General features: G+C 39.7%; 1 protein-coding gene across 5 annotated transcripts in view; it reads right to left on the reverse strand.

Annotated features, from left to right (window-relative positions):
- Positions 1-17,835, reverse strand: part of MATN2 (matrilin 2) — a 75,224-nt gene that overhangs the window by 9,518 nt on the left and 47,871 nt on the right. For 2 of the 5 annotated variants that reach the window (XM_027692353.1, XM_027692349.1), the window contains exons 9-21: positions 10,850-10,972; positions 9,889-10,011; positions 9,599-9,721; positions 9,119-9,241; positions 8,906-9,028; positions 8,571-8,693; positions 5,531-5,653; positions 5,323-5,445; positions 5,110-5,232; positions 4,823-4,945; positions 4,233-4,355; positions 3,944-4,066; positions 1,844-2,257 (exon numbers count right to left, since the gene is read on the reverse strand). In XM_027692353.1, the coding sequence (XP_027548154.1) occupies positions 1,844-2,257; positions 3,944-4,066; positions 4,233-4,355; positions 4,823-4,945; positions 5,110-5,232; positions 5,323-5,445; positions 5,531-5,653; positions 8,571-8,693; positions 8,906-9,028; positions 9,119-9,241; positions 9,599-9,721; positions 9,889-10,011; positions 10,850-10,972 (1,890 nt within the window). Of the gene's footprint in view, positions 1-1,843; positions 2,258-3,943; positions 4,067-4,232; positions 4,356-4,495; positions 4,619-4,822; positions 4,946-5,109; positions 5,233-5,322; positions 5,446-5,530; positions 5,654-8,570; positions 8,694-8,905; positions 9,029-9,118; positions 9,242-9,594; positions 9,722-9,888; positions 10,012-10,849; positions 10,973-17,835 lie in introns of all 5 variants that reach the window. The other 3 variants (XM_027692354.1, XM_027692351.1, XM_027692352.1) reach the window with 3 other exon arrangements.

Raw genomic sequence — 17,835 nt, forward strand, 5'->3', positions numbered from 1 at the left:
AGAAAGTAAATGAAGATTCGTAGTTTTCTTAACTCTGAAAGCAGGGATAGAGGAAGTGGACTCAGACAGATTTTAAACAAGCAATGTGTACAAGATATAGTGATCTTCAATATCCTTTTTTTCAGCAGTTTTCTATTCTCACGAATATATAATTTGATACAACATTTCCCTTTACATCAGTTCTAGCTTAGGAAGTGTGAACCACCACTACTGATTTGTGATTCACAGTACTGCTATGAGCTTCATAACTCTTTTATATGATTCAAGAGCAGAAGATGCCTTCTCAGCTGGTTGGTTTCAGATAAAACTTGGGATGAGGAGATTTGATATCTGTATTATCATGGGGTAATAACTGCTGCACAGTCACGGAACTGCAACTTTAACCTTTTCGCTGAAGAATCATGGGCCTGATAACATAATACAATATGCATTTTCCAAGCTTTTAACATTTAATACAAGCATCTCCTTGCTTTTTTCTTCATGAATCTGCCTACCATTGCACTTTAGCCAGGAAAGTCAAATGTTCACCAGAAACGGATCCAATCTGATGAATGCAGCAGTCATGCTGAGATTTGGGGTTTTTTAAAGACTTGGAGGTATCAGTGATAAAGTATTCAAGGTCAGGTTCATATTCAGCATTACTACATTGCCTATGCTGCAATTACCCAGGGGATGAGTTTGGCTTGTAGCATTACAGTATCAGTGTAAGCAGCCCAGAGCTGACATTTCACTGAGCACGTAAGAAGGTCGGCTTGTACTTCTTTCCTTCTTCTGTAAATCATCCATGCAATGTCACACATCTCACCAGTTAGCCTATATTGTTTTTTGAAAAAACTATTTTAAAATGCACTTTGTTTATTTACCCATTGTAATGGCATCCTTGTTAGCACATACTCTTCTCATATCCTTGGGCATTTTCTCCTTGCAGAGAGGTATCAGTCCTGATCAATGCTATACTAATCATGTATCAAATTCTGATTGATGTATCGTGTCAATAAAACAAGAACCAAAAAAATGTTGTGCAGAATCTTTTAAAGTCTGTCTATTTTCTCTGAGCTGTGGGCCATCAGCCATGGTTCTTAAAGCAGTTTCTCATAAAAAAAGAAAAAGTTTTGCAAAGAAGAAAGGGATTGTTTACTTTCTTGAAAACTTTTGAAATTTTTCAGTTGACTCTGCTAAACAGATTAAAGGTTTCTGATTTGTGGTACAGGTGTCCTAGAGGATGAATTTCTCCCCAGTCATATTAGAAATTAAAAATCACTGTTTTTCAGTCACATTTCAGCATATCACCTGATAAGGTACGTAGAAACAAAAAGATAGACAGCAGGACAGCTATATGCTTTTGAAAAGAGGACCCATCTTTCTTCCAGAACACAATCAGCACTACAAAACTGGTTCAAAATACAGAATATATTCTGTAAACAAAAATATAACACAGCCAATTATTACCATAGTATTTCTCATGAGGATAGATTTCTGTATTTTGAAGACAGCTTGGGGCTTGGGGTTTTTTTTATTGTTTTCTTAGAATTTTTTATGAAGTTCCCAGTGTTCCCAACGTATCAAATGTCCACCCTTAGTGGGTATGTTCAGGGGACTTCATGGCACCACCTGGGCATGGCGCAGAACCCCAGTGGTGAGACACTTACCGTGGGTCCCGCTCCAGGGATGAGACACGTGCCTGGCAGCAAAGGCTCTTGAGAACACCAAAGATTCAATGGTCACTGTACTATCTACACTCCTATGGCAACCGCTCTCTTGATTAGCATCCAAAACATTACTACATCTTATTTCTAACAGTATTTGCCTTTTAGAATTAAATATCAAAAACATTTCCACTTACCATTTTGCTTTGCTCTAGTAGCCCACTCAGAGACTTCATCTTGGGCTCGTCCATCCGTAAACACAATGGAGATTCGAGGGACATTGGCTGAAAGTGGTCTTGCTCCTTCTGCTTCTGTGAAGCTTCTCTCAGACATTTGCCTCAGCGCCAGTCCTGTCATGGACCCTCGCCCCATGTACTTCATTTGCGATACAGCTTTCTTCATGTCCTTGGCTGAGCTGAACTGCCTTAATGTAAACTCTGTGCGAACCTCCGTGGAATACTGAAGCAGACCAACTCGAGCAGCCTTGGGTGAAATGTCAAGTGTATCCAAGATTCCTGAGACAAACTGTTTTACAATTTCAAAATTATCCTCTCCGAGACTTTTTGATCCATCAATCACAAACACCAGATCAATTGGGCCTTCAGTGCATCCTGTGAAATGAGCAGGAGAGTGTTCAGATCACAAAAAAAATCCACAAAGCTGGGAAAGGGATCTAGATACCCAGGGACTGCATGAACTCAAGAGATCATCTAAAGTACCCTGTTCTGGCTCGTCCAATTTTGCCAGTATGTCTGAAGATGTGTTTTAAGAATGACTATTAAGTGGAGAGAACTGAAGAACATAACTAGGATATAGAGACAGAGTTGCCACAATTGTCTTCCAGGGATAAGCCATATGTTAACTTTGCATTTGTGTAGATGAGCAGCACTGAGAGACATGGACGAGAATTACTGAAGTTGAATTTGTACTGCAGAAGTTAAAAAATAGCTAAAAAACTATAGGTGAGAGAATTGGTTAGATAAGGGTTTTTTTGCTTGTAACTGTCTAACAGTCTTGTAATTAGAAGGCTTATGTATTGTTGCAATTAACCTTTTCGGTTTATCCATTAAAGCTGGGAGTTTGTCAGAAGACTGACAAATTTGGAGTTCTTGTACTTTTGGCAAGTGCACATGCAAAAATCAAAGTAGTTTCAGCAGGCATAGACTACTGTGCTTTGTGCAAGGGCTAGCTGCAGAGATGCTTAGCTCCTATTTGATCAATGGAGCTTCCAAGTAGAATTTTCCATACTAAGGAATGTAAGATTTGCTTCTTAGTCTGGATCAAATAAACTTTGACCTCAACTCATCTCAGAGCTTTGTATAGGAAGAATGCTGAAAGCACCATACAAAAGAGTATTGTGCAGCAGAAATTACTCTGACCGCCAAAATTACTGGAGATGTCTGTTACCAAGTCAGTGAAGGAATAAGGAATTTTCAGCTTTAAAGCTTGGACTTTACTTTCTAGAAAATATCTATTTTAAAACTGCCCAAGAATTCATTTCTGCAGTCATCTGAGAAAAAGATGCCTTACACATACTAAGGTGATGCAAATGCAACTTATATGAATATCAGAACCACCTCAATATCACTGTGTAAGTCAAGATAGGTCAGCAGTTCATGGTGCATGGTTTTAGTTAGGAGCGAGAACAGCCACGGACAGGATACCATTATTTTGGTAATCATAGTCTCCTCAACTAAGGCATCCATTTTTAGCAGAATAAATATTTTTACTGTATTCCAGTAAAAGAATTTCTGCTCCAAGTATTAAGAGATGAGATAAATGCATATCATGTTGGAAGACAAGCAAATAGAATTAATGGTATTTTAAAATACAGTATATAAAGATAAAAGATCCACAGTATATGAATCTGATTAAAGTTCACATTCCTTGTTAATAAGATTCCATTTTGGCTTTTTTGCTGATGTTTTGAAATAATTATAATTGTACTTGATGCTATACCAAAACAACTGTTCTAATTTGATAGCGTTTCGCTTATGAGAGCATGAAGTTTATTTTTTGCAACACTTCCCACCACACATGTATGCTTTGGGCTTCCAAATATTATTTCATGTTTGAAGTGAGAAGTTGTGGTAGAGTATAAGGCCAGGCTAGAAGGGGCTTGGAGGAACCTGGTCTAGTGGAAGGTGTCCCTGCCCATGGCAGGGGGGTTGGAACTATGTGATCTTAAAGGTTCCTTCCAACTCAGGCCATTCTATGATTCTATGATGTTTTTGAAGTGAGGTCAGTTAATTTTAGAAATCAAATCAACAAATGCTTTCTAAATAAAATGTACTTACTTCTGCATGTTTTCTGATCCTCTTTTAGTACATATCCCTCCTGGCATTTGCAGATATATGAATCATCATTATTAACACAAGTATGTTCACAACCATGGTCAACTGATTTGCAGACATCTTTATCTAGGAAAAATTGAAATATTTATCTGTATTCTATTTAACACATTTATAAATTCAGAGACTCCAAACATAATATTTGAAGAACATATGACAAAGGAATATAACATCTTTGTTTGTTTACGTAGCAATGCCAGGGAAGAGTGGTTGACAGACATGATTAGTTACTTACCTCGACATGTTTTCCCATCTTGTCGCAGGACAAAACCCTCATGGCACTGACAGCTGTATGAATTGTTATTATTAATGCACACATGTTCACAGCCATGGTCAATGGATTTACACAGGTCTTTATCTGAGAATTGTTAAGAGAATTTCCTTATTAGACCACTTTTTAAATGCAAAACTGGCATGAACAAGCTTTGAGTGAAATTAAGTCTGTTATTTCTTTTATGACTGGAAAACAGATTCCCCATAAAAGTTTCAGCTACTCACTCCTGCATGTTTTTCTGTCTTGCCTCAACATAAATCCCTTGTGACACTGACACATGTATGAATCGTCAGTTGGAACACAGACATGTTCACAACCATGGTTGACTGTTTTGCAGACGTTTTTACCTTGGAATAATGAAAATTGTATTTAGCACAGTTAGCTAAGTAAATAACTTTCACAAAATATAAGAATTATGGCAATAATTTTCCATGAAGCAGCTCACTTCCATGAAGTTGATTCTATATTAAAGACACAAATAAGACACTACTGTTGCATAGTGTGTTTCAGTAACAGATCAGGAAGTACAAACCACAGATTAAATAACTTACTCCTGCAGGTTTTTCCATCTTCCCTCAGTATGAATTCATCATGACACTTGCAGACATAGGAATCATCAGTATTAACACAGATTTGTTCACAGCCATGGTCAACTGAGTTGCAAACATCTTTATCTGAGAAGAGTGGATGGGGTTTGTGAGGTGAGGCTCATTAAGGCTAGGTTTTTTTAACCAGCCCAAACAGGTGGAAATCACAAACATACACGTATGCAAACATTCAGAGCTACAACACTTGAAAGCCTCAAATAAAAACATACTTTTATGCTCAGGCTACTCACATCTACATGTCTTTCCATCTTCCTTCAGAATGAATTTTTCAAGACACTGGCAGATGTAGGAATCTTCAGTATTCACACAAACTTGTTCACAGCCATGGTCAACCGAGCTGCAAACATCCCTATCTGCAAACAGGAGAGTTGGTAGTCAGCATAAATCAGCAGAGACCTTGATTATATGTGTAATTCATCAAATTAGGTTCTCATGCTACTTACTTCTGCAGGTTTTCCCATCATGTCTGAGTAGGAACCCATTGTGGCATTTGCAGATATACGAATCACCAGAATTAACACAATCATGTTCACATCCATGGTTGACTGATTTGCAAAGATCTTTATCTGAAAGCAGATGACAGCTTTTGCTGGTTAATGCATTTCTACACAAGCATGAGCTACAGATGCTGGTAAGTATCAGACTACTTACTTTTGCAAGTTTTTCCATCTTCTCTTAGCAGGAATCCCTCCTGACACTTACAAACGAATGAATCACCAGCATTAACACACTCATGTTCACAGCCATGGTTGACTGATTTGCAAATATCCTTGCCTGGGAACAGTTAGATAATAGTTAATATGGTTTGCTAGTTAAACTTTTTTTTATAAATACAAATACTGTGGGGATAATCCCATGAGCAAATAGAAAGAAGTTTCCAAACTGAAAGCAAATCTCTGGTTAGTTAAATGATGGACAGCTTAGCTTACATCAAGCATGAGTTCTTTACCATCTGAGCAGAAAGAACTACATGGTTTGGATGGCCTTTAACTGGCAGTAAATCATTTTAGGATTAATCTGACTAGATTAAGGAGGAGCACTTTACATTAAGAGCAGTAAGAGTGAAAGGAGGGAATAATTTAGTAGTCATATAGCACAAATTCATATTGGGATAACAAAATTAGGAAAAACACCACAGGATATGATTTAACAATAATTCTTTAACATCCTTACATCAGTGCCAAGAGTCTGCATAAAAAAACACCAAAAAGAATAGGAATTACTTATTTGAGACAATAAATAAAATCTAACTGGTATTGATGAGAATTGATAGGAGAACTTGTATGACTTCAATGTTAAACCAGTGGGTTAAAACCTCTTCAAGGTTAAAACCTCTTCTTTATATAAAAACTGGAACAATACTGACAGTCAAGTTCAAATTGACTCTTCAGGTTTAATATATAGTGAAGAAAACCTTATGTTTTTACAAAAACTTCAATCTGAGCCAAATTTCCTGGAGGTCTCATGCTGCCAAAACAAAAGTTCCAAAAACTACTACATAAGACAACCTTCTAACTCAACACAAATTACATTTAAGATATGGCAATCTAAACTAGATTCCATCATAGCGAATAAAAAAGAATTTATAATGTAAGTAAAAATTAGCATCTGCTTATACACAGCTGTGTGCAACTTAGACCCATTTGTTGTTTATAAACAGAAACAAAAACAAACCAGCAGCAGATATGGCCATTACTTCAAAAGGATGAATTTTACAGAGCTGAAAGCAAATATGAGCCAGACTATTTTGGGATCTGAGGGGGCAGGTGGTGGTGGTGGAAATAATAATAATAGTAGTAAAAAACGTCAATGATTGAAATGATTTTACTAGACACTCCGCAAAAATATAGTCTCACAATCAGAAAAGAATGCCAGAGTAGTTAAAAAATTTAGAAATTGAGGTTGAAGACAGCTGTAAGATTTGAACAATGACTGGAGGAAAGAACATTCACAGTATTTACTAAACGTGAAAATATTAGGAATTTGAAAACACTGAAATAAAAAAGACAAGGGGATACATGGCCAACCAAATAAAGGGTAGTATGAGTATGTTATTTAAATATTATTAGGAACAAAAAGCATTCTAACAATGTATTGTTAATTAATAGAGAGATATGGTAGAATTGCCAATCAATGCAGAAATGTTAAAAATTTTATGTATTCAGATCTGAACTTATGAAATAGACTACTGATGATATTGTCGGAGTGAAGAGTTTCATCAGCTCAGATTTAGGTCACACAGCACATAGTGAACACACACAGACATTTTTTAACCAGTAACTACAGATAATTTGCCGCAAATAGGTGTAAAAGAGCTGCCTGAAGAACACCTTGGATGCACACTGAAAAAAATACTATTGTTCCAGTGTTTAAAAGGATGAGTAGTTCATTGTAAGCCTGTCAGCTTGACACTGATCTTCATTAAAATAATGGAATAGATAATGTGGAACTTGATTCAGAGTAAAACCAAAGAAAGGGAATTAATATCAATCAACTTGGTGTTATGGAAAAACAGATCCTGAAAAACTAAATAAATATCTTTCTTAGTTGATGATGAGGCTGTTTCATAAAGCTCATGCTGTTCCTACAATGAAGCAGTCAGAAAGGCAGAAGTCTTGGTATTTATTTTGATTAAGGAAACAGATTATAGAATCAACATTATTTGGACTAATGCTGGCTTAGAAAGGCCTTCAGAATCAATTGTAATTGGGAGACCGTCAAGTGGCTTTTTTTCTAAGAAGTTGCCCTACTCCGCTTCTACTTAATACTTTTATGGACAGCCCAGAAGAAATTAAAAAATAATCACTGACGAATTTTGTAATTACTCCAGTTTTGAGAGAATGGCAAAGAAAAATAGAGCAGCTGCTGATATAAGAAGACATGATTCTTTTTGGAATCTGGAAAACAGAAAAATATATGTATTTTAAAATAGCCAGAACTAAGCTTATCCATTTAGAAATAAAGGTGTGGGACATCTGTATATAACTGAGAATCTTAAAACAACTTATGATCTTGGTAGATAACTAACTGAACACAAATGTTAGCAGAATATTTTGTTCAGAGACTAACATTATCTTTTGTCATAAAAAAAAGATAGATTAAAAAAAGATAAAAGATAAAAAAAGATATGTAGATTCAAATAAGAATTAGGTGGGTTATTGTTCCTCTAGCCTGGCCCCTGCTCTGTCTCCTATTAGAAGAACTTGTTTCACTGGGGTGCCCCTACAAGGATGCTGATAAATAGCAGAGGCTCTAGGGGAGCAAGAAAAGAGTTATAAAAAGATTAGAAAACACATAAAAAGCCTGAAGGAGTTTCATTTGCTTATCCTTTACAAAAGAACACTCTAAGAGGTTAAGATAAGGAATGGGTTAAATCGTGATCTGCATGAATATACTCAGAGCAACCTAGTGGCAATTAGAACTTCAACCCATTAAAGTACAGCAACATCCTATGCTCAAGATTAAAAGTCAACATACTTAATCTGGAAATAAAGCTCACATTTCTAAAACTACATTCAAACCTTAAAATTGGCCGATTTTCTGAAATGTATCTTTTGTTCAAACAATACTTACTTCATAGAAGTCTGATGAAAAATAGAGAAAAATATTCCATTCTGGCCACTATGAATCAGTGAATAATATCACAATAAAAGGAAAACAAAATTTCTTGTTTTATTCATAAACTACTTACTTCGGCATGTTTTCCCATCTTGCCTTAGTATAAATCCATCATGGCATTGGCAAGTGTATGAATCGTCATTGTTAACACAAAGATGTTCACAGCCATGACTGACTGATTTGCAGATGTCCTTATCTAGGAATAATTTAGATGTTGTTTACTACAGTGTCATGAATAGGAAAATTTTCAAAACTTTAAAGACTAGCAGTAATAATCTCCTAGTAAATAAAGAAGTTATTCTCCTCTTTGTTAGACAAAATCTCCTATAAGAAGACCTGCCTCTAAATAAGATGTTTCTTCAGTAGAACTCTGAGTATAAAGAAATATAGTAACATAAAATGACTTACTTTTACATGTTTTCTTATCATCCCTCAATACAAAACCCTCATAGCACTGGCAAATGTATGAACTATCAGTATTCACGCAAATATGCTCACAACCATGGTCAACAGAATTGCAAACATCTTTATCTGTCAAAAAAATAAGGTTGCCATATTTAAAACATATCTACAAATGCACAGATTATAAAGGAAATCTTCTTTAAAGATAAGGATACTTACTTCTACATGTTTTTCCATCTTCCCTTAGTGCAAATCCCTCATAACACTGGCAGATGTATGACTCATCAGCATTAACACAGACGTGTTCACAGCCATGGTGAACTGAACTGCAGATGTCTTTGTCTGAAAACATTGACGATATTAGGTTAGAGCACATTCATAGCAAATGTATCATGCAGGGAGAAGTAACAGCTCTTACTAGGTCTACTGATATCACTGGAATAAATGGACAAAAATTTAGGCAGCAAACTCTTTTAACTCTTGATACCTGAAGAATTTTGAGTATTTTCTGTTTCTAGTCTATCAGTTCAGCTATTAAAATACATTATTTTTATCCACAGAGTCTCTTACAAGCTTCTGGCAGGTATAATAATACTACTCCTATATTCTAACAGTAACCTGTCGCTGTATTTGTTCAAAGCTTTCTACAGATCTACATATGGTACATCAAAGTCTATGAGTAATTATCAGAATACTTACTTCTGCATGTTTTCCCATCTTCTCTCAGCAGAAAACCCTCATGACACTTGCAAACATATGAGTCATCTTCACTGACACAAATATGCTCACAGCCATGGCTGACTGACCCGCAGATGTCCCGTCCTGGGAATGATTGATGTAAATGTAGGTTTCAAATGAAAATATGTTAAAGAAATGTAGATATCAAAAAGTAATTTTTATTTTTTTTCTTTCCAGTAAGAAGTGAAAACCCCCTTTCTTTCCTTGCCTGATGCACATGCAAAAATGTTCAGTAGATATCGGTCACTCACTTCTGCACGTCTTGCCATCCTCTCTCAACACAAATCCCTCACGACACTTGCAGATGTAGGAATTGTCAGCATTAACGCAAATATGCTCACAGCCATGGTTGACTGATTTGCAGACATTTTTACCTGGGAATAATTAATATATAAAAAATTGTGTTTGTCAAGGGCAAACAAATTGTGTTTGTTCAAAGTCTTACAATTGTGATCTACTGAATGTTCTTATCCTTTCTAGTACACTGAACTCAATTCTTGAAATCATTTATAGCACCTGCTGTCTTTTTTTGTTGTAACAAAAAATACATCTTGGTCCTGCTAAAGTGCATTGTTCCAACTCTAGAGTTTGTGAAATTTCACATATCCCTAGTCTGCAGATTAGTGAGACACAGCAATTTTCAAAGGAACATAAATCCCATACCCACATTGTAAGTAAACTTTCTGGTGAGAAACTGATTTTTCTATCACCATCTTTTTATCTTCAGCAATGCTGAAACAGTTAGTCTTCATTTTCTTTGTGTTGGAAGGTGTTTGTAATTTTTTCTGTAAAGTAGGATGACAAAAGTTTGGTGTATATAGCATTTTAGATAGTGAGAAAGAAGAATTTATGATCCTGCTGTGAAATTCTGGAAAATTGTCAGCTATAATTGGGCAAGCAGATGTTCAAAATTTAAACACAATTACTATCTCAAAATAAAATCCACAACTGTCCAATTTCAGGACTACTTTTTTAAATGGCACAGACACTTCGGGTATGATTCAGGTGCCTAAAATTATACATGCAGTACCACTTCAGATGCCTTAGCATATCCAAGATATAGACAAATATGACACCAAAAGTGAAATTAGGACCTCTTGAAATCCTTGAACATTTAAAATTACATTAGACTCCAACGTTTAGGCAATCAAACCTACCTTACAGATTTCTTCTGTGTGTAATATTAAACTGAGTTGCTGAATAATAACTTACGTTTACACGTTTTCCCATCGTTACGAAGCCTGTATCCTTCAAAACATTGACAAGTATAAGATCTGTCACCATTTACACACAAATGTTCACAGCCATGATCACTCAGAGCACAATAGTCAACTCCTGTAGGAGCAATTGAAATTATTAAAAAATTTAACCAATAATGAATTAATTATTTTTCATCTCTAGTATTTGCATTCCATATAAGCAAGTAAATATAAATACATTGATCTGCTTAAACAATAATTCAGTTTCTCATCTGCTAATATACACATAGCTTCAATAAAATGTAAGAGGGCCTAGCGATGTACTTTTCATTGTTTGCTTTAAGCAGAGTTGAGAAATTATACTTTTCTATGCTTAAAATAGCTAAACAAAGTTCATGTCTCAGTAATTAGAAAGTGAATTAAAACAAAACAACCCACTTTGGCAATGATTTTATACAAGACACTGGCAAAGACGTAAAAGCTACCTTGCTAGCATTCTTTAAATAGTCTCTAAATGGCCTGATGTGAATGTGGCAGACCCCAGAACTCACTTGTGGACCTGACCCAGTTCCTGTGGCAGCAAGCAGAAAACCTCTCAGACATCACTGGGATTTGGTTCGGACTATTCAAGCTTTTGCAAAGAATTGCAAATGACAAGTACTGTCAAATACGGTCCACTTTACATCTCAGATTTCCCAAGTGTTTCTTCTCTCCCGCTGGCCCCCGCGCCACCCGGATGCATGTGCGTTCTTGGCACAGGACACCGCGTGAGCCCTACAGCAGGAGAAAGCTGAGAGAGAGAGGGGAGCCTTTCCGGCAGGTACTGCACCCCCATGGAAGAGGAGGAGGCAGCTTCAGAGCACACAGAGGTTGGCCGATCCAGGTCTGGGGGGAGGGGGCAGGGAATTGGAAAGGGAGCAAAGGGGAAGTGCTTTGAGCGGATCATGGTTCTTCTCCGACTTGCGGGTGGGAGTGCAGGGCTGTCCCATGTGAAACATCGCAGGTGTGCAACGCGCCTGCCACTTGTGGTGTCACAGTGGGAGAAGAATAATCGTCAGGGTGGAAAGTGGGTTCTTTTAGATTGATGGGGACCCCAGCCAGGCTGGGGTCTTGAAAGGCACCCTAGCCTTGACAGGTATGGGGGCCTGAACGGTTGGTCAGCTGATTTATTTGTTTGTCTATTTACCTATTTACTTTTGGCTCACCTGCGGCTACTGCCCAGGTTCGGCATGTTCTGGATATATTTTCTCTGCTCTGCTACATCCTGAAAGGGTGGGCAGGACTAAGGGCTGCTCCTGGTTGTCCCCTTATGATGGTATTTAGGTAGGTGTTAGTAAAGTAGGAATTGAAGGACTTACCCAAATCGTTCTAACAGGTAAGTAGCCTATGTACCCCCCCCCCCATGTGGTTGCGAGCTATGCTGGCAAGGGTTCATGCCCTCAGTAGGGTCGCCCATGCCAGACAGGTCAAAACCATAGGACCAGATTCACTTCATTCTTGGGCAGGATGAGCTCATTAGCCTTCTGGCAGTCATCCTAGGAGAAGGACAACTCTCATACCAAACCCGGGCAGATGGAGCTCGCTTAGCCCTGGAAGGCCATCCATCTAAGAGAAGGTCACTCTAATCAAACCTACGTCCTGAGGACCTCGCTGCCACCGTCCAAGCTTGCTCGGCTCTGGCAGATGAACCTCAGGATTAAAGGGTGGGTTCAGTTCCGCGCATACTGCATCTCACCTAAAAAATCCATTGCGCAGGCTTGAAGGCTTTACCCACATGCAAAAAGTCCTGCAGCGACGGGCGAGGGTCGAAACGGTAGGTGAAAGGTGCACTGGGAGCCGCAGACTCAACCCTGCATGCAGGCAGTTCAGGATATTGGTCATTTGAGACTGACGGAGATGAGAGTCTCTTGGGGCAGCACCCTGAACGACCAAGCAGCCTTTTCAAGGACAGCACTGCTTGCTCCACTCGGAGAGGGGCCTAGAAAAGGTGGCCTAAACAAAGCTCATCTCCACCTTCACCCGGTTGGTTAACCGCAGACCGACGGGCATCTTCTTCCAATGCGGTCGCACAAAGAGCAAAAGACAAAGGCACGCACCTGCCTCCAAAGGTGTACCTAAATTAACTCTAGCATGCTGGAACATCAGAACCATGCTCGATTCTGCGGACAGCAGACGTCCTGTGCGTCGCTCTGCCCTAATTGCCCATGAGCTGGCCCGTCTCAACATCGACATAGCTGCTCTCAGTGAAGTTCGCCTTCATGAGGAAGGCAGCCTCAGAGAACACGGTGCCGGTTACACTCTCTTTTGGTCAGGTAAGTCCAGAACCGAAAAACATCTCTCTGGTGTCGGCTTCATGATCAAAAACTCTATTGTCCCTAAACTCGAAAATCTGCCGACAGGTCACTCTGATCGCATTATCTCCCTACGCCTTCCACTAAATAACAACCAACACGTTGTCATCTTCAGCATATATGCCCCAACTCTCCAAGCTGACCCTGCTGAAAAAGATAAATTTTACTCTGACCTGCGCTGCCTTACCCAAAAGGTACCAGCAGATGATAAGATCATTATCCTTGGTGATTTCAACGCCAGAGTAGGCAAAAATTTTGAAGCATGGAAAGGAATATTAGGCAAGCATGGCGTTGGAAACTGCAACGATAATGGTCGACTTCTGCTAGAATTCTGCGCGGAGCAACAGTTTGCCATTACCAACACTATCTTTCAGCAGAAAGATAGCCTAAAGACAACCTGGATGCACCCCAGATCTAAGCATTGGCACCTCATTGATTATGTCTTGGTGCGACGGAGAGATGTCCGCGATGTCCTCCACACCCGCGTGATGCCCAGCGCAGAATGTCAAACAGACCATCGGCTTGTGCGCTGTAAACTCAATTTCAATCTCAAATTCAAACCCAAAAAGGGCAGTATCCCAAGGAGAAGACTCCAAGTTAACGATCTCCAATCAGCCACAGTAAGAGAAAGATTCCAGGCAAACCTTCAAACTAAGCTTGATAACCATTCCACAGAGTCTGCAGATTCCTCTCCTGAAGCAATTTGGCATCATATTAAAAGCTGCATCCTGCAATCCTCCGAAGAATCCTTAGGGTTCTCCCTCAAGAAGAACAAAGACTGGTTTGATGAAAACAATCATGAAATCCAGGAATTGTTGAGGAAGAAGAGAACCGCCCACCAAGCACACCTTGCACTGCCTTCCTGTCCCGCAAGAAAAGTAGCCTTTCGTCTTGCATGCAGCAAACTCCAACAGAAACTCCGTGACATCCAGAACAAGTGGTGGACCGATCTAGCTGCAAAAGCTCAACTTTGTGCAGATACAGGGGACCACAAAGGATTCTATGAGGCCCTCAAAACAGCATACGGGCCTACATACCAAATCCATAGCCCACTACTCAGTGCAGATGGTCAAACGCTTCTGACAGATAAAACCTCCATACTGAATAGATGGTCTGAACACTTTCAGACTCTTTTTAGTACCAACCGTGTAGTCCAAGACTCAGCAATTCAGTCCATCACACAACGACCGGTGAAATACGAATTGGATACTGCCCCCACTTTAGGAGAAACCCTCAAGGCCATACAGCAGGTGAAAATTGGCAAGGCAGCTGGGGTTGATGGAATTCCACCTGAAGTCTGGAAACATGGGGGCCTTGCACTCCATGCTAAATTTCATGAGTTTGTGGTGCGCTGCTGGGAACTAGGTGAACTACCTTCAGACCTTCATGATGCAGTCATCATCACCTTGTATAAGAAGAAAGGTACTAAATCAGACTGCTCAAATTACCGTGGTATTACTCTGCTCTCCATTGCTGGCAAAATCTTGGCAAGAATACTCCTGAACAGACTAATTCCCGCTATAGCAGAAGAAATTCTACCTGAATCTCAGTGTGGCTTCAGAGCCAACAGGAGCACCACAGACATGATATTTGTTCTCAGACAACTGCAAGAGAAGTGTAGGGAACAGAACAAAGGTCTCTTTGTTACCTTTGTCGACCTCACCAAGGCTTTTGATACTGTGAGCAGAAAAGGTCTTTGGCAGATTTTGGAACGTTTAGGTTGTCCCCCCAAGTTCCTTAAAATGATCACCTCACTTCATGAAGATCAGCATGGCCAAGTCAGATATGGCAACACACTTTCTGAGCCCTTTCTAATAAAGAACGGAGTGAAACAAGGCTGCGTTCTCGCTCCTACCTTATTCACAGTCTTTTTCAGTATGATGCTCCAAAGGGCCACGGCAGACCTCGATGATCAGGACGGTATCTACATTCGATATCGTACTGATGGAAGCCTATTCAACCTAAGGCGACTGAAGGCCCACACTAAGACCCTGAACCATCTTGTCTGGGAGCTGCTTTATGCTGATGACGCCGCCCTTGTCGCTCACACAGAAGCAGCCCTGCAGCGTTTAACATCCTGCTTTGCAGATGCTGCTGAGCTCTTTGGGCTGGAAGTCAGCTTAAAGAAGACTGAAGTTCTCCATCAACCTGCACCTCAGGAAGTCCTCCATCATCCCCACATCACCATCGGCCAATCAGAACTCAAATCAGTCCAACAGTTTAATTACTTAGGCAGCCTCATCTCCTCGGATGGTAAGATTGACGGGGAGATAGACAATAGGTTAGCGAAGGCATATAGTGCTTTTGGAAAGCTTCATAAAAGAGTATGGCGTAATAAACACTTGAAGAAAGGTACCAAGATCAGTGTCTACAGAGCCATAGTGCTGTCTACTCTTTTATATGGTTCCGAAACATGGGTCATCTACCGCCACCACCTGCGTCTCCTAGAACGCTTCCATCAACGCTGCCTCCGTACAATCCTGAACATCCACTGGTCAGATTATGTGACCAATACATCTGTTCTTGAACAGGCAGCAATCACAAGTATTGAAGCCATGCTACTGAGAACGCAACTGCGCTGGGCAGGGCACGTCTCCAGGATGAAGGACCACCGCCTCCCTAAGATCCTGCTTTATGGTGAACTTGCCTCCGGCTGCCGCAAGAGAGGAGCTCCGAAGAAAAGATACAAGGACTCCCTGAAGCAACAACTCAGCCTTGGGCGTATTGATCACCATAACTGGTCTACTCTGGCCTCTAACCGGGAGGCCTGGAGACAGTCCATTTATAACGCCGCTGATGCTTTTGAGAAAGCACGCAGGATCACTCTTGAGGAGAAAAGACAACGCAGAAAGAATCGAGCCATGCAGAATATACCATCTAAGGAGTCTTTCTGCTGTGTCTTTTGCAACCGTACTTGCCTTTCTCGTATTGGCCTTTTTAGCCACCAACGCGCTTGCAAGAAACGTGGGTAGAGCCCTTCCCAAATCTTCGTTCGCGAAGCCTAGCCATGATAAAGACATAGGGCTCCTGGGACCTTGCAGGCAGCACTTGATACTGTCTATTGGCTACACACACTCATTTTTTTTTGTAATTAGTTGTCAGACTACAGATTTGTTTACCATTCAGGTGTTCCCACAGCTCTCTTAAGATACTAGTGCCAGTGTATATGACATTAGAATGTCCCATGTTTTCCCACTAGGAATGGTATATATTAAATGCTAATCTCTTCCAATCAACTGTTCATTCAGGAAATTGCAAAGTGCCAAAACTCTCTTCATGGTAGCCTAAAAATGTTCAGGAGGTTTCAACAACTCATCTAGAACTCAGGAATAGGACAAATCTCTTTCCTAAATATATATGAGGAGACAGTTACGCTGGCAAGAAGAGGAGCTATTCAAAAGGGCTCAGTTTCATTGCACAAGAGAGATTCCAGAAGTCACAGCACCATTTTCACAGAATCACAGAATATCCTGAGTTGGAAGGGATCCACTAGGACCATCAAAGTCTAACTCCTGGCCCTGCACAGGGCAGCCCCAAGAGTCACACCATGTGCCTGAAAATGTTGTCCAAATGCTTCTCGAACTCTGCTACTGATAGGTCTCCAAGTACAAACTGGAGGAAATTAACTCAGGAATGAAAAATCACCTCTTTTTACTATAAAGGAAAAGGGGTTTTCCATTTGCAAGTTGATAAAACTCTATAGTTTGTCTGTTTCACAATTTTCAGTGGTTCTACAGATAAATGTCTAGGTAAATTGTTTCAACCGTAGACCCTATGGTTCTTACACTAATTCTGCTTTTGTGTTACTGTCTGCTCCTTTCTAGAGAGCTGCAGTGGCAGACAGAAGCAAAGTCCAGTGAGGTATTGGATGGGGCTAACAGGGTTAGTATGGAGGCAAAGACCGTGTTAAATACAAAGGCAAACTGCTTTTGCTGATTTGTGTCACTTCTCTCTATATAATTTTTGTGACTGGGGACTTGCAGTTTGACTTATCTTAAAACTGTGCTGCCTGACTGCAAGAAAAAGGGCAAACTCTGGAGCTGCTCCAACACTCAACAAGCTTGAAAAATAATGTACCTCCAAAATCTGTGGAAAAAGTAGCCAAAACTCTCTCATCAAAGAGGTCCAAGAAAAGTCAACAGGCAAAATGCATTTACATTTCTGTTTTCCTGGCCCTTTCTACATATTATTTTTCCAGTGAAGGAGGCAATTCAACTATTTGTGAAATTGCAACAACTCTCAATGTTCATTAAATTTATAAATCTAATGACAGCAGCGAGCTGTCAGGATAACTTTTGTTCATTTATTCGGGATTCCCATACAAAATGTAAAGCTCAGTGTGGGACACTCAGTTCTCCTCCTGCCCCAGGTAAGGTGATGCAGTTTGCCTGGGGGACATTGCTGTCCAGGCAACCTGTCAGTCAGACACATTTGTCATGTGATTGAAAAACTGTCCTTAACACCTGGGGATGAACAGGTCTTCCAAAAGTTTTCTGACTATGGGAGGACTAACAGTTATTCTTTCCTAAATACTTTTTCTGTTTCTGCTTTCAAATAATTATTAAAGTATTACTGAAATGTAGACTGTAAGAAAAAATTGAAAGTGTGTCCTCTTCCCTGTATGAAAACAGAAACCTTTCCCAGGTGA

This window comes from Neopelma chrysocephalum, unplaced genomic scaffold, assembly GCF_003984885.1.
Source record: "Neopelma chrysocephalum unplaced genomic scaffold, ASM398488v2 Primary Assembly neopelma1_86, whole genome shotgun sequence".
NCBI lineage: Eukaryota > Metazoa > Chordata > Aves > Passeriformes > Pipridae > Neopelma > Neopelma chrysocephalum.